Source organism: Furipterus horrens, unplaced genomic scaffold, assembly GCF_987537825.1.
Source record: "Furipterus horrens unplaced genomic scaffold, mFurHor1.1.pri manual_scaffold_6, whole genome shotgun sequence".
In the NCBI taxonomy this organism is placed as follows: Eukaryota; Metazoa; Chordata; class Mammalia; order Chiroptera; family Furipteridae; genus Furipterus; species Furipterus horrens.
This window is the reverse complement of record NW_028327176.1, coordinates 89,983,186-89,999,390: the sequence shown is the minus strand read 5'-3', so window position 1 is coordinate 89,999,390 and position 16,205 is coordinate 89,983,186. Positions and strand designations below refer to the sequence as shown.

Sequence of the window (16,205 nt, the reverse complement as noted above, 5' to 3'; positions counted from 1 at the left end):
CCTTCGAGTTTGAGAGACTTCAAGCTCCTTGAGAGCAAGGATAGAGTTGCATTTTATATTATATCTCTGCATCCTCTGCAGGGCCTAGTATATGCTCAACAAACACTGTTAAATGAATGGATGAGTGAATAAATGAATGATTGGCTTGCTGTGCAGTTTTTTTAGAGGGGAAGGTGCCAAGAAGTAGCTTAAGTGGGGACAAGGTTTTAAGTCCTGCAAACCCCCATTCTTTGATAAAAATTTTTATTTTTTAAAAGTATGCAAGTTCCCATCCCTACTTCTGACCAGGTTGGAAATCCTGAACTCTCCTTGGATGAATGAAGGAAGGAACACACATTTACTGCATCTCTAATAAAAAATAGGCACTGTGGTAGGTGTCCTTCCACACGTTTTCACACATGTGTGAAAGAACACCTCTCCAGTTGAACCCACTGCTTCCGCCGCCTTCACAGGAACAAAACACAATCTCAGTACAGGAAAGCCCAGACTGGTAATAAGAGAAGAGAGACCCTGAGACCCATCTGTTGAAGACTTTTGTTAAAAAAAAGATACACCTCTGGTTGTATGTGTATAGTGTGATTGTTTACACATAAAATATGAGATAATACACCAACAAACTTTTAGAACTGTTAGGAGTTCAACAAGTTGCTCAAAACAAAATTAATATGCAATAGAGCCAACATTCTTTATATCAGCAATAATCGATTAGATTAGAAAATGCCATAGAAAAACTATCTCATTCTCCATAGCAGCAAAAACTAACATATCTAGTAAAAGACATACAGAATCTCTATTAAAGTACAAGAAGGCCAATATCAATAGAGAGACTATGTTTATAAATGGAAAAATGTCATTTCAATCAAAATTCCAACAGAACTTTTCATATGGAACGAGAAAGGGTCAAGAATAACAGAGGCAGTACTTGAACATGAAGTTGGAAGAGGCGGGGACAGGGACTGCCATATATGTTCTGCCCTGATTACAAGGCACTAGTGATTACAGCAGTGTGATATGGTGCAGAAGTAGATAAATGAGCCTGGGGAAGAGAGGAGAGACTTCAGGGACAGACTCTTGAGAATCTAGGAACTTGAATAAGCCAGAGGCAGCATGTCAAACAAGTGTGGAAAGGGTTGCCTCTAAATGGTGTAGGATAATTGGTTAGGTTAGCACATGGCAAAATCATTAAAAATGTGGACTTCTACCTCAAACTAGCCACAAGACAGTTTCCAGCTGGATTAACCCGAATATGAAAGAGCAAAACTTAAAAACCTTTGAAAAAAAATATAGAAGACATCATTATCACAAAGTAAAGATATTAAGAAACACAAATTGCAAAAGGAAAAGATTGATACATTTGACTTATTAAAATTAAAATTTTCTGAATGACAAGAGATGTCATAAACAAAATAACAACTAGCCATGGAGTGGAATAACATAGCTGCAATGTCTGTAACTGACAAATGATTAGTGTACAGACTATGGAAAGAACACCTACAAATTAAAGAGAAAAAGCTAGTTCTGTAGAAAAAACAGGAAAAGGTTATGAGCAGGCAAGTTACAGAAGTGGAAACACAAGTGATCAGTAAATACTCAGAGGTGCTTAACAACTCTAGTAATCAGAGTATACAGATTAAATAAAGTGAGACATAATTTCACATTCATTAAATTGAATTAAAACTTTGCTGTCTGACAGTACCAAGGGTTGATGACATTGCAGAGAAATTAGTGGCTGAATTGGTACAACCACTTTGGAGAGTAATTAAGCCAAGTCTGGTGTAGTTAACGTGATGCGTACCCCAGGGAAGCATTCCACGTGGGCAATGCAGACACAAACACAGATGCGCATGGCAGTGCTATTCATAACAACAAACACGGGCCGTGTCCATCAACAGAATGGCTGAATGAACCGTAAGATAGTCTTAAGGAAATATAAACTGAAAGAGGTAAACGGCCTCCAGGACAGTCAGGAGACCAAGTCCTGGCTCTTGTTGTGCTGCTAACTGATGACAGACGTTATACAAGTCACTTGGCCCTCTGAGTAGAGAAGACCTCTCCAGCTCCGAGTGCAAATTCCTCCTGCTAAGAGAGAATTCCCTGACCCCACTATTTATACAACCAGCATCTCCACCCTAGACACCCTTTTGTCAAGAAACAGAGTGGTTTAACAGGTGAGTGTGGAGATTCTGGCCAGACTGTTCCAATCCCAGCTTTACCGATTACTGTTTGTATGGCTGTAGGCAATTATTTAAGCTTTCTGTGACTCAGTTTCCTCCTCTGTAAAATGGAGATAATAATAGTTTTCACCTCAGAAGGTGGTTGTGTTGACTGAATGAGTTAATATCCCAAAGACTTAGAACTGTGTCTGATATAAAGGAAGCACTGGTTAATAGTGAATTACATGGCAGTTAAAAAGAATGAATAGGCTGGAGTCATACTCTTGTAAACAGGATGCAAGTCCGCCTGCATCTTACCCTTCCCTGAACTTTCCTCCTAATCAGGGGCAGCACACAGTCTAGTCCTTGGTCACAACTGTCGTCAAGTGCCCCTCTCATGGGTTTTAGTTCCTCTCTCCTACTGTCCAGGACCATCACAGCCTGGCCAAGTAGGTTTTGGGCAGTATTTATGAAATTGATGTCACTGAATTAATTCTGAAAGGTCCTTGAAAGCCAGAGAATGAGGACACCGTTGATTCTTTCATATGGTTATTTTAAGAAGTTGAAATAATGACATGGGGGCAATGGAGCAGGTGAGTGACACAGACACCCGGAAAGCTGGGAGTCCAGGATGGGTTGGGGGCTCTGACCCTTCAGAAAGTCTCACTGGCTCTACCTTCAAAGTACACCCTGAATCCAATCGTTCAATCACTCCTTACCGCCCACACTGCCCTCCACCTGCCTTGCTCATCCCTGGCCTAGTCCCACAGTAGCTTCCTTGTTTCTACACTGGGAAGTAGGCACTTTACAGATGCAGAAACTGAGGCATGGAGGGTTCAGCAATTTGCCCCAGGTGCACATTGTGAAATTCAGGGCTGGAATCCAACCCATGTGGTGTGTGTGCACTTAGCCGCCCTCACATAGCCTTCCTCACAGCCTGTGCTCCCACCTCTCAGAGAGGAATCAGAGCTTGCTACTGTGGCTGCCAGGCCCCACGTGATCTGGCCCTTTTGGGCGCCTCCAGCCTTGTCCCCACCCCGTTCCTCCTCACCTACCACTTCAGAAGCTCCCAACTGCTCCTCCACCTAGAACATTCTTTCCTTCCTGATCTTCCAATGGCTTCTTCTCTCACTTCACTCAGGTCACTTCCTCCAAGAGGTCTTCCCTGACCACCCTTTTTAAAATAGTCCCCACTTTATTCTCTGAATTTTCCTGCTGTAATCTTACTCATAGATTTTGCCCTTCCTAATGTGACATCATAAGATTACTTGTTTGATTGTTTATTTTGTGTCTCCTCTCCCTAGAATTTCTGCTCCATGAGGACAGGGACTCTGTCTCCTGTGCCTGGAACACAGCCAGGCGCAGAACTACAGCGCAGTAAATTAATAAGTGTGCCCAAGGTGGCCCATGTGGATGGACATTGTGCCTCTCTAGTGCCAGGTCTGGGGTTGCTAGGAACGTGTCCACCCCTCTACACAATGGTGCTTCTGCCCTCTGGGTCATCGGTGTCGCCCCATTCTTCCCTCTGGGGCTGCTGGACTAGCAGGGCAGAGGTGAAGTGCAAGCTTCCACACTCCTTCCCAGTGCCTCCCCGTCCTGGCGCTGCATCCACCTCCCGCCCCCGGCTTTCACCTCTCCAGCCACCTGGAAACAGGTCTGACAAATCTATCCCCTTCATGGTGATAAAGACAGGGAGTACAGCCCTTCCCAGGGATATCTGCATTTTACACAAGGCCAGCAGGAGAACACTTCACCCCTATGTCCACCCCTGCTATAACGTCTGAGACCAGTATGTGTGTAGGAGATCCTGCCTCAAACTGAGGGAGACAGGCCATCACAGGTGAAAGTGCCGAGGGAGAGGGATGGGTCCAAGCTCACCTGGTGGGTCAGTGACTGGTACCCGGCAGACTTCAGCCTTAAATGTCACAGCTGCCCAGAGTCCCACACAACCCACCTCATCCTCTCCTGTCTCCCAAAAGTCCTGGCTTTGTTCCCCAAAGCATCCCTAAGCAATCCTGAGGCTCTGCTGTGGGGAATCCTCCAGAGGCTCCCCAAGGAACCCAGAGAAAAGGCCTCACCCATCTCAATCCCGCAGATGACCAGGGCCGCAATCACTGCGCCTGCTGATGTCCCAGCAAAGCGATGGGTTGTTTCCAGCATCCGGGGGGCCAGGTCCCGCAGGGCATCCACGGCCCCAGCCTGGTAGAAGGAGAGGAAGCCGCTGCCCGAGAAGGAGATGGAATGAGGGGTATCCGGGTCCCCCTTGAACACCTGTTCTTCCATCTCCTCAGCCTGGGGCTTCCCGTGGTGGGGAGAAGTCACCCCTCAGCGCTGGCCTGCCCAAGCTGGGGCCGCCCTCCTGTTGGAACTGGCTGCCAAGCTTCCTGCCAGCCCAGAGCCCGGAATGTGGCTGGATCTCCTGGGTTGGTTGGGGCACCCACTGGTGGCTCAGGCAGCACGCCCGGGCCAGTGGAGCTCCGCCAGGACAAGGTGAAGAAGCCCCCAGATGCGCGAGCAGTGAGCGTTTGGTCCTGAGGGGCCCCCTGGCTTCATCGCGTGTCTAGATTCATCTCTGGTAGACTCCTCTGCCCATGCCAGGTACACCATGGGGCATTCGAGCTGCCACGCAGGGCCAGGCCCAAAGAGGCGGGCACTGCTCAGTCCTCAACCCAGAAGGCTTCATACGGTGTGTGGTGAAACACTTCCGCAGATGGTTATCAGAGGGTGCCTTTCTCCCTGAGGCACTGCAGCAGTAAAGGAATTACATGCTGGCCTCCCTCCAGGAGGATGGTGTCCCCTCCCCACAAGGGCAGGACTGGCAGCTTGGCTCTGGTTTTTGAAGGGGATGTTCTCCTACCTCCCATGCCCCCTACGGTGACACCCTCCCTGGGCTCCTTCTCCAGGCTCTGTGTGGTGTGTGTGGTGTGTTGCACGCTTGTTTTCATTGCTCTTCTTACACAGCTCCCTTTGCTTATTCCCTTGTTCGTTCACATGTTAGGACCGGCCACGGCAAAACTGCACAGGAAGACAAGTTGGGCTTCGGGGCCCCACCCAGCACCGCCTCTCCATTCTTAACCATCTTATTTTCTCTCCCACCCTTCGCTGACCCATTGACCCTTCGTCAGCACCCTCTCACCAAACCCCAAACCCTCATGCTGTCTCGTAAGTGTCCAGGAACAAAATCAACCTGAAATCCAGATCACTCCAAGTATGTGGGGCTTCATATTACACACTCTTCTTCCTACTTTGGAATGAGAAGTTTGAGATTATACCATTTAACCCCAAGAATGAAGAGCTTGAGAGGACAAATATGGGGACATCAGGGTCAGAACAGAGATGTTTTGAAGCCCAGAGGGTTGGGAGGGTGGCACCCGGGGGCACCTTTTATACCCCCTCTGAAGTTGTGCAGCGTGGCTCTGGAGAGGGGAGTCTTCCTCACAACCTGAAAATTTCACATCAAACCCCTCCCACCGATTCCCAGACCATCCAGAGGCAGGACCAGAATTAGAATTGAGGCACTAAGGATCCTGCCCAGTGGCCAGTCCAGCTGCATGCTCTGTTGGGATGTGATACCAAAGCTTCACCTTTCCCGGGGAGCTGCCACCAGCCCTGCCAGCCCCACTGACCCGCGCTGGATTTCCAGTGAGGGCGACTCCCAGTATTCAGGTAGGAGGCGTTCTCTCTCTTGGGTAGGTAGTTCCAGGTATAAAATAGCCTCCCTCTGGAAAAAGACCTTTTGATTGAATATGTGTATACAAACAGAGAAAGTGTGTGTGTGTGTGTGTGCAGAGATGTGAAGCTTACTGCTGGGGTGGAGGTGGGTGTGCCAGGGTGGAGTCCATTCAGCTACTGGGGCATCCTGACCCTGCCTCCTTCCTGGGAAACAGGTTGGCTCCACTGAGTATTTGCACCCAGCTCTGTGTTGGGCCCTTGGGGACAAGAGTGAGTGGAAGTCCCATCTCTGAACTCAGACACTTTTAGGCTTCCTGGGAGTAAGACAGGGAAATGTGAAGTACCCAGACAGGCAGTGTATAATTAAGTACCGAATTGTGCAGGCTGAGATTCCTGCCAGAAAAGTTGAGAGACGGGGGTAAGCCGCGTGGGCTGGAACCATCAGGGAAGCTATGTGGCAGAGCTGTGGGTTGCGGGATTTGAAGAAGCTGTGGGGAGGAGGGAGGGCATTGTGACAGGGAACAGCACCAGCTCCACACGGAGTAGGGGATGGGTGGGGTGGTGGGCAGTGGCCCAGGATGAAGGGCTTCAGATCAGACAGACGTGGGTTGAATCTCAGCTCTGCTGTTTACAGGCAGCCTGACCTGTGTAACCTCTCCAGGCCTCAGTTTTTCTCATCTGTAAAAGGGACAATAAAACCTATGCTGCACAGTAGTTTAAAGATTAAAGCTATGGCTATAAAATGCCTGGCATGTGGTGTGTCTATTATTATCAAAGGGTAGAAGGGCCAAGGCTCCTGGAACAGACGGGCCGGGGAGACACGGTGGAACAGAAAGGTGTCATTGCCGACATCGAGGAGGAGCTGGGAGGGTTCAGGCAGGAGAGTCCTGCAGGGGCAATGAGACCAGGGCTGGAGGGCAAGGGAGGAGGACCACGCTGCATCCTCCTGGTGGGTGGGCAGCCAGGCCAGGGTGGGGGTTGGAGGAAGAGGAGTTAATGAAGCCATTGCTGAAGAGACTGGCAGGGCTAGGGGACGGGCTGGCTGGGCAGGATGAGTCAAGGCCTTTGCCTTGGGCGCTGGGAGGAGTGAGGCTGCCTTTTGCTGACTTGGGAAAACTGGGTGGAGGTTGAGTTAACTTTAAGATGAGTCTGAGAAGACAGTAGGACATTGGAACTGGGAGGTGGGGAGGTGACTTCAGAGAGGGGGACAGATGCCTCTGTCATTGGGGCCATAGAGCAGGATAGGCAGCTGGCGGTGGCACAGGGTCAACTTGAAGAAAGACAGCCTGGGACCCTTCTGTGTCATCTCGCAATGCTCCGTGAAACAGGAAGTGAGCCCACCTTGCTCTACATGGACTGTTGAAGCTCAAGAAGGCTCGAGGCCCCACACCCTTTCAAGGACAGCACCTTGTCCTGATACAGCCACTGGCGTTCCCACTGATCAGGCCTGGCTGTCGGATTAGGCTCCTGTCTTCATTGGGAAAACATATTCTTCAGTTCCACAGAGACAGGACAGTGGAGACCACGGCAGGTGCAAACGAGCAAACAAGAAGTTCACGACTGCGTATGCAAAGGTCCCACAGGAGCTGCTAACGTGTTCACCAAGCACTGACATTGGCTCAGCGCTCTGCACGTCTGACCACAGGCCACAGGGCTCACCTGTCTTGTGCCTCGGTGTTAAACAGTTGAGAAGGTTCGTCTCATTTCCCCTTGTTTCTGACATTATACCTAAAGCCCTACAAACTTCAGGGGCATGACATCATCAAAGGACCCCATTTCAACATTTCTGCATTTAATTTTTAAAGTCAGCTCATAATCTCTCAGTTGTTTTAAATCAAGTTAACACTGCCCGTGTGACTCATCAGCCCCGAGATAACATGTAATTAACTGAGACTGTTTATCACACAGAATTCCCACAACACAACCCAAAATGAATTTATAGACAAACGGAGTTTCCACAAGTATAAGTGAAGCTGCCTAGGATACAGCTCCTCCGAATTCTCAGTTAACCTTTCATTGAAGGTACACCACCCTCTGCTTAAATCTTGTAAAATGTTTATGTAATGAAGATCCTCTTTGCTTCCTGATGTGAGAGAGTATGAAGGTCACAGCATCACCTGTGAGTATTCTTACCAATAATGTTTAACCTGAGTCTAATTGAGGCCTAACTTCCAGTTTACAGTGAATACAGTATGATGCAACCAGTAAAACAATCCCAGGTGAAAACAACCAGACACAGTGAAACTGCAGGAAGTGCTGGTAGAGGCTATTGCAACAGAGTAGCCATTCCCAGCCTGTTCGCTCCATGCGCATTTCCCCACAACACAGCTGAAAGACCCAAGTGGTTTGTTTTGTTTTTCAATTACAGTTTACATTCAATGTTATTTTGTATTAGTTTCAGGTAATTAGACAGTCACGAACTTTACCAAGTGTTCCCCCCAATATGTCCAGTACCCACCTGGTACCACACATAGTCATCACACTATTGTTGATTTCCCAGCCTCCCTTGCAGCTAGAGACTATCAGAGCTCAGTTCTGGCCAATGAGAAGTAAGAGGGAATCTGCTGGGTGGCTTCTAAGAGAGATTGCCCTCCACGATGAAAGGAGTAAGGAATATAAGGTGAGCCCTTTTAGCCCCATCACCCTTTCTTCCTGCCTGAGAGGCTGTCCTGTGAGAACATGGTGCTGGGAGAAAAGGCAGCCATCTTTAGGGGAACATGGCAGACACTGTCCCACAAATTACGTAAAAACTAATGCTTTAAAATAACAAACATTTATTACATCACACAATTACAGTGGATTAGGAACCCAGAGATGACTTAGCTGGGTAGTCATGGCTCAGGGTTTCTCAGCGGTCAAGCTGATAGCAAGTGTTGCAGTAATTTTACGAGTTACTTGGGTGGAAGAACCTACGTCCAAACACACTGTCACAGTCATCAGTAGGTATCAGTTATTTGCTGGCCGTCAATGACAAGCTTCAGCGCCTCACCATGGGGCCTCTCCATTGGGCTGCTCACAAGACAACAGCTTACTTTTCCCAGAATAAGAGAAAGAGAGAGAGAGAGAGAGAGAGAGAGAGCCCAAGATGGAAGCCATAGTCTTTTTATAACCTAATCTCAGAAGTGACACCATCCCTTCTGCCACATTCACATCCCTCCCATATTTTACCAGGGCCAAGGCCACACAGATGACCCTGGTAAAAAGTGGGGGGAGGGATATGAATACCAGAAGGTAGAGATCATCAAGGGCCGATTTGGACGAAGGCTGCTACAACTTCTGAGGATGGCAGAAGTGAAAGAGCGAGCCTGGGTCCTGGGTCCTGGGTCCCCAAACCATTCGTCCTCTTCCTGTTAATGTCAGTTAATTGAATGTCTTTATTGTTTTAAGGACTGTTCATTAGCTATTTGCTGCTGAAAACCTCATGACTAATGCAAGGACTATTAAATGTTTCTGGTAACATGTGGAACTGTTATCTTGAGAAAAACAAAATATGCCCTTTGCTTTTAGTAAAAACAGAAGAAATACTTTAAGGTATAGATAGTTTGTTACTGTAGGTGGGATAATTCTGATTCATGAAGATTCTAAAAAATTTAGTCAGAAAACTTCAGAAAATTTTTATTATACCTTTTAGAAATTGTTTAACAACTATTACTTTTGTTAGAAGAAAAAGAATATTTTTCTCTTTCTTATTCCTCCCAAAAAATAAAGTAAGGTTCTGCTGATTAATTGAACTTGCCTTTTGAGGTGTGATGTCATTTTGAATTCTTGATCAACATATAGGTATATCCTTTGTGGGGTGCACATGTTTATACTTTTCCTAAAAAGTCAGCAATTTGAAAAAACAAAACTTATGGAGAGAGGAGAAAACTCGACTCAGTTGACATGGGGACATCCTTTCATGTTGTCCTTTTATATGACCTTGAGATCATACATGCAACCTAAATCATGTCTTCTTCTCATTATGAAATAGCTCAAACATACAGTAAAGTTTCAAATATAAAACAGCAAACATCTATGTATCTACCAGGCAGATTGAACAAATCTGAACATTTCACCACATCTCAATTAAATATTTGCTTGGTTTTAAAGAAATAAAACATCACAGTAGAGGTGAAAAAGAAATGAAACATCACAGATGCATGTGAAACCTCCTTTGAATTCTTTCCTAATCTTCCCCACTCTCCCTCCCAGGGGAAACCAGGTCCAGGTTGGAGAGAAACTTTCTCTTTCATGTTTTTATATTTTTACTACATGAACATGTTTTATAAACAATGCATAGTGTTGTTTTAGAAATATTTTAAAATTTCACGTAAGCAAACACATTGATTTATTCTGCCATTTGCCCTATTCATTCAGGGTTGTGATACATGGCTCTAGTCTTTTCCATTTGGTAACCTATTCTGAGACCCTGGGACAACATATTCATCATACTCTTACTGACGGACATTCGAGGTGTTTCCATCGTATAGAAATTTCTCAGGTCACAATGTGGGTGTATCAATAGTACCCATGGAATTTTAATTTATGGAGGTGACTGAGTGATGACGTGGAGAGGCTAGTGCTATCGAAAGAAGGTTTTTGTTACTTACATTTCTGGAGACAAGGGGGCATGCTGTGCCACACAGGGCCCCACGGGGACACAGCAGGTTTGGGCAGGAGGCAGAAGGGATGAGGGGAAGCAAGGCCCAGAGCCTTTATCTTGTTTTCTGTGAGAAAGGCAAGGCAGAGCAGAGGAAACGCTTAGGACTGGTTGGGCTGAATAATGTCTGCGGGCTCTCTGGCTGTCAGGGGGCCTGGCCCTGGGCGATGAGGAGGGAAGAATATTGCTTCCTGGAGCCACAGAGAGGAGGAGGGCTCTGGACCAGTAGTATGAATAGGAAAAGGCAGCTTCTGGCCCTTGGCTGTCACCAAGAGTGGGCCAGCCCTCGAAGGGGCAACCTCTTTCCACTCAGGGAGGCCACAGCATCAAGAACATACAAAGTAAGAAAATATAGTTAGTGCAGTGGGTACTTCTTCAATTTGATAGGTGCTGACAGATTGCTCTCCAGAGGTGTGTCAATTTACACCTTCACTGAGAGTTTAAAGAAATCTAATTGCTTTGCTTCTGTTCGTATTGCCAGAATAAAAAACGTCTGCCAATCTGAGGGATGCAAAATGCTATCTCATTATTGTTTGGGATAATCCTGATTATTCATGAGGCTGGGTATCATTTCCTTCATCCATCCCTCATTCCAGTTTTCTCCTTTTGGAATTAGTTATTCTTAGCCTTTTCCCATTGGGGTGGAGCCAGTGTTTGTCTTGTTAATAATATGTAGATGATGCTGGGTGGCTGGGTGCTCAGCTGGTTAAGAGCATCATCCGGATACACCAAGGTTGTAGGTTCCATCTCTGGTCAGGGCACATACAAAAGAATCAACCAACGAGCTCATAAGTAAGTGGAACAACAAATCAACGTCTCTCTCTTTTTCTCTCTCTCAAATCAATAAATAAAACTTTAAAAAAATAACATGTAGATGTTGGTACTAATGCTAGCTAATATTAGTAATATGAATATTAACAATTGAATGCATTGCAAATATCCTCTCCCAGTTTGTGCCTTGTATTTTAACCTTTTAATATTGTCTCTATGGTACATAAGTTTAAAACGTGTCATTTTCTTCCTTAATGATCTATGGTTTTTGTGTCTTAAAGTTATAAAGATGATCTCCCATAGAAAACAGAGTTAAAAGATTTAACCATCAAGCCTAAGCTTTTGTTCAGTCTCCACTGAAAAACTGCAGTCTGGTAGGAAATTTGGTACCACCTATTTTAAAATAAATACTTGTAGAAATTTATCTTGCAGAAATACTCACAAGAGTCCCAAAAAACATATGCACAGGGTTGTTAAATACAGGACCAATTGTAATAGCAAAAATCTAGAGGTAACCTAAATATCAGTGGAAAGCTAGTTAAATGAATTATGGTATAACAATATAATGTAATTCTCTGTAATTATAGAAGAATAAGGGAGGTCTGAATGTGCTCATATGGAAAGTTCTCCAAGATATATTTGTAAGCATGAAAAATAAATATGAAAAAAAAAATCCAATCAGTATGCTACCATTTATGTCAAAAAGGAAAAAAAGATTCTCTATGTGTATCCATGTAAATTTCATAAGTAAAACCACCGAGGATGATTACTTGTGGGGGAGGGGGACCCATTTTTCACTGTCAATCATTTGTGCTGTTTTCATTGTTACTTCCATTATAGCAAACAAAGCACATTGCTGTGTATGGTCCCATTTGCTGTAAGTTGCTATTTGTTTTGGCACTTGAAATATTTTGAGGTGAAGAGGACCTTTCGTTCCAACAGTTGGGAGGGAATTGAGTTATTAGAAATAGGGCAGGAGACTGGGCATCAGTCGGCAGTTTCATTACGCGGGCTCTGTAGACGGTCGGAAGGCGGAAAGGGCAGTGCTCAGAGCTGCGTGGGGGCTGATGAGATTCAGGCTTGCTCTTGTCTGGGGGCAGGCGGGGTAGGGGGAGGTGTCGTGAACCAGGGGGAGGGATTGGGAGAAGTGCAGGATGGGGGTGTCTGGGGCATTGGGGGTGTCTGTGGGATGGGAGTGGGAAGGTTGGGGTAGCTGTGAATCAAGAGGACCACTCCCCAGTCTCTGCAGCCCCAAGACCAGCTGTCTGAGTCCCTTGGTCTGGACCACTCTAGGCACTGTGGCAGCAGGGCAGGAAGCTCTGCACCCCCTCCCCAATTGGAGGAGGACAGCCCTCACCTTAAAGCTTCTGGCAGGCAATTCTCTGGAGAGGAAGGACAAAGTCAGGCTCAACCTAGGAAAAATGCTCATCCAATAAATGAGAACTGCAGGTTCTGGATCTTACTACCCTTGTTGAGAAAAGAGATGGGGTTGACATCCACAGAACAAAGACAAACTGTGCCCAGGGTTAAGTCCTGCAGCCTTCTTCTGGGCCATGCAGGGTAACTGGTTGGGGGATGAGGTCTCTGGATTCAAATCCCATCTAGGTCGACCTCTGCCAAGTTACTTAACATCTTTATGCCTTGGTTGCCTTATCTGTAAAATGGGAAAATGATCATACTTATCCCATAGGGTGTTGTGCTGGCATGTAGTAAGTGCTTACAAAAGCTAACCTTTATACTTCTTTATTTATCGCCTTTGTAAATTCACTACAGCTGGGGCCCTGGGCAGTGAGGTGAAGACTTGATCTGTGTGTGAGGGGATGCACAGTAACCAAGCTCACAAGCCTGATGAATCAGCCCAGCGTTTCATTTACACTGGCCAGTGCATGTAGGTGGATCCATCAATACCTTTTCTTCTCTCTTCTGCCAGGTTGGAGCCCAGACTGCATCAGAGGCTCCTTGGGGGAAGGCACTGCTTCTGTGCTGCTCTTCCAGACTGTCAGCTCGCTGCTCCCCAGGGTTGACTGTCAGCCCCTGGGGGGAGACGCTTCTGGTACTTAGGAGGATCGCAATTCACGGTGTCAAATGAATACTTGTTGAATGAGTAAAGGTCATCAAGCGTTCCCTGTCACAGCAACACTGGAAATGACCCAAACACTCAACAAGGAGTTGTTATTCAGTTGTGGCCCTGTCACCTCACAAAACCAAACAGTTATTGAAAAGGGTAATTATAATGATTACATAGAAAGATAGAGAAACGCTTGTGATGTGACCTTAGAAAATCAAGAGCCCTGGCTTGGGTGGCACAGTGGGTTGAGTGCTGGCCTGTGAACCAAAGGGTCACCTGTTCGATTCCCAGTCAGGACACATGCCTGGGTTGTGAGCCAGGTCCCCACTTGGGGGTGTGCAAGAGGCAACTACACATTGATGTTTCTCTCCCTCTCTTTTTCCCTCCCTTCCCCTCTCACTAAAAATAAAAATAAAGATACTACATAAAATTTTTAAAATGAAATAAAATTAAGTTTATGTTAAAAAAGAAAATCAAAAGAAATCAAAATGGTCTAGAAATGATTGGAGTCCATCCTGATATTTTAAGTGCAAACATGGAGTTCAGAAAAGGGAGATGCTATCATTTGTGTAAAAAAGGGGGCCAAAGAATATGACTTCAGTTGCAGTCTGGGGTATGATGTCATCAGCCTCCATATAACAGTCCAGCAAAACATATGCCGAATTGCACTCTTTCAAAGCCACACAGTTCTCCCTTTTCCCTTTCAAAACCACATGGTTCTCTCTTTCCTTTCAAAGTTGCAGGGATCTCTCCTTCCTTCTAAAACCACATGATGCTCTCCCTGCAAATGGCTGCCGCCTTATTTTTAAATCCCTGACAGAAGCCTGTGACGCAGGGGGTGTGGTAACCAGTTCTGACCATTCTCAGAACCTTACACAGGCCCTGTATGCTCTTGCCTCACCATTCCATGGTCAAAATCCCTCCTGTCTCCTTGGGGCCTTGGAAGAAGTAAACCATTTGGATAACTAAGACACCAGGTACCAGCCATAGATATGCAAAGGCATCTTGAAAGCTGTCCATTTCTCCCCATTCCCTAACCACAGGCTCTGGGGAATTTTGGGGACCTGCTCTGTAACAAAACCATTGCCATTGGTCACACAATGGTCATTGATTTAGAAACACTGGTGAAGCCCAGTGCCTGCTGCTCAGGCTGCCACAGTGGTGAAGCACACTGAGCGTCCTGACGAACTGTGACCTGGCATCCTTGCTGCTTCCTGTTCCGACCAGGGTTCCAAATGTACCCCACAGGACCTGTGCTGACACGCGCGCTATGGATAAAGGATTTCATAATCAAATGAATACATTTAAGAAATATGGGGGTAAGATTAAGATAAATTGGAGATCCACAATATAAACCTTCATATTAAAGGCACTGATAAGTCCTGTGTGGCAAATTCCATTGGGTTCCAGTTTAACAACCATTCCCACCTTTTTCCTGGCTAATCAAGCCCTAATTCTGTTTACTTTCTTCAGGCAAAAGCAAATCCCAGAACAAAGGGGATTAGGAAAAAAGCAAAGGAACATAATTCTAACCAATAAGACAGAGAATAATCTGCTGGGGAATTCTAAGGAAGTCGTCAGCTTTGTTTTAAAAAAGAGATTAGCATGCCTGGCCAGTGTGTTTTAGTTGGTTGGGACTTGTTCTCAGGGCACACACTGAGGCTGTGGGTTCCAGCCCTGGTTGGGGCATGTATGAGAAGCAACCGATTGACGTTTCTCTCCCTCTCTTTCTACCTCCCTTCCCCTCTCTCTCAATAAATAAATAAATTTTCTAAAGAGAGACTAACAAGAATCCTGGGTTTGAAATGGCTGAGCAGCTCCTATTAAAGCACAAACCTCCCACACAACAGGATTATGAAAAGCAATGATGAAGACACTAGAGAGTGATCAAAGCACACACAGTACAGAGGAGTCAACACTTGAAAGAAGGGAATAGCCCTGGATAAGTTTTGTTTTTTTTTGTAGTTTTTTGTCTGAGGGAAGGCCTAGGCGTCAGGGCCTGTGGGGTGGGTAAAACTAGGATAGGAGCCCCCAGTGACACTGGTGTGAAAAGCCACAGAGCAGAGTTCTGGTGACCACATAGCTGGAAAATGAGGAGAAACCCTGGAAAGGATAAGGAACCATGAAGGCAGAACCCCAAACTCTGTAGATGCTGCTCAGATCTCTGAACTCCACATGTGCAGGTCTGACGCTAAGATTTCAGCTCTCATCTACCAGAGAGGAGACAATATATGCAGTTTGAGAGTTCAGCCAAGTGAACTGACTGCTAAAACAAATAAACAAGTAAATAAAAGATTAATTAATTAAAAAAGCATACTCTTCAGAAGAACAAAAGGAATCCAGACTGTTTACAATATGCCATTTGCAATGTTCAGAATACAGTCCAAAGGTCCTTGACATTAGATTCACAACAATAGAATAACACTTAGTATACTGAGTTTTGCTAGTCCTGTAGTTGGGTCACAGTTTGCCAATTCATTGTCCATATACTCTCTCATGGTTTCTGATGATGCAGACAGTGGCTGTCTAGCCAAACTGGGAGGTAGGCCCCAGCCATTCCTTTGAACATCCTTTACCAGTCTCTGCCAGGATTGTGCTCCTCTCTTAATACCCAGGGTTGTCCTGTCCCTCAGGAGAGAGACGACAGTCCAGTGCACTTGGCCAGTCTCTCCTGTCTGCTTCCAGGGCCCAGAGAAGGAGCCTGAGCCCAAGGCTGAGGATTAAGTCTACTCAACAGTCAGAATAATGGGTTCCTGGTAGGGCAGCCAGACAGGTCCTTACATCACCCCTGCAAGGACGTTTTCATTCCACCCAGCTAGAATGGCCCATTCTAATGAGGATGACAATGGTCTGTGATTGACAATAATTGGGGATTACTAAGAAAAGAACAGAAGCATTTATT

The 16,205-nt window shown here is 45.9% G+C and overlaps 1 protein-coding gene across 1 annotated transcript in view; it reads right to left on the bottom strand.

Annotated features, from left to right (window-relative positions):
* Positions 1–4,901, bottom strand: part of PNPLA1 (patatin like domain 1, omega-hydroxyceramide transacylase) — a 34,600-nt gene extending 29,699 nt beyond the window's left edge. Inside the window, exon 1 of the mRNA XM_090282301.1 lies at positions 4,232–4,901. Coding sequence (XP_090138427.1) covers positions 4,232–4,436 — 205 coding nt within the window. The 5' untranslated portion in view covers positions 4,437–4,901. The remainder of the gene's footprint in view (positions 1–4,231) is intronic.
* Between the last annotated feature and the right edge of the window lie 11,304 nt (positions 4,902–16,205).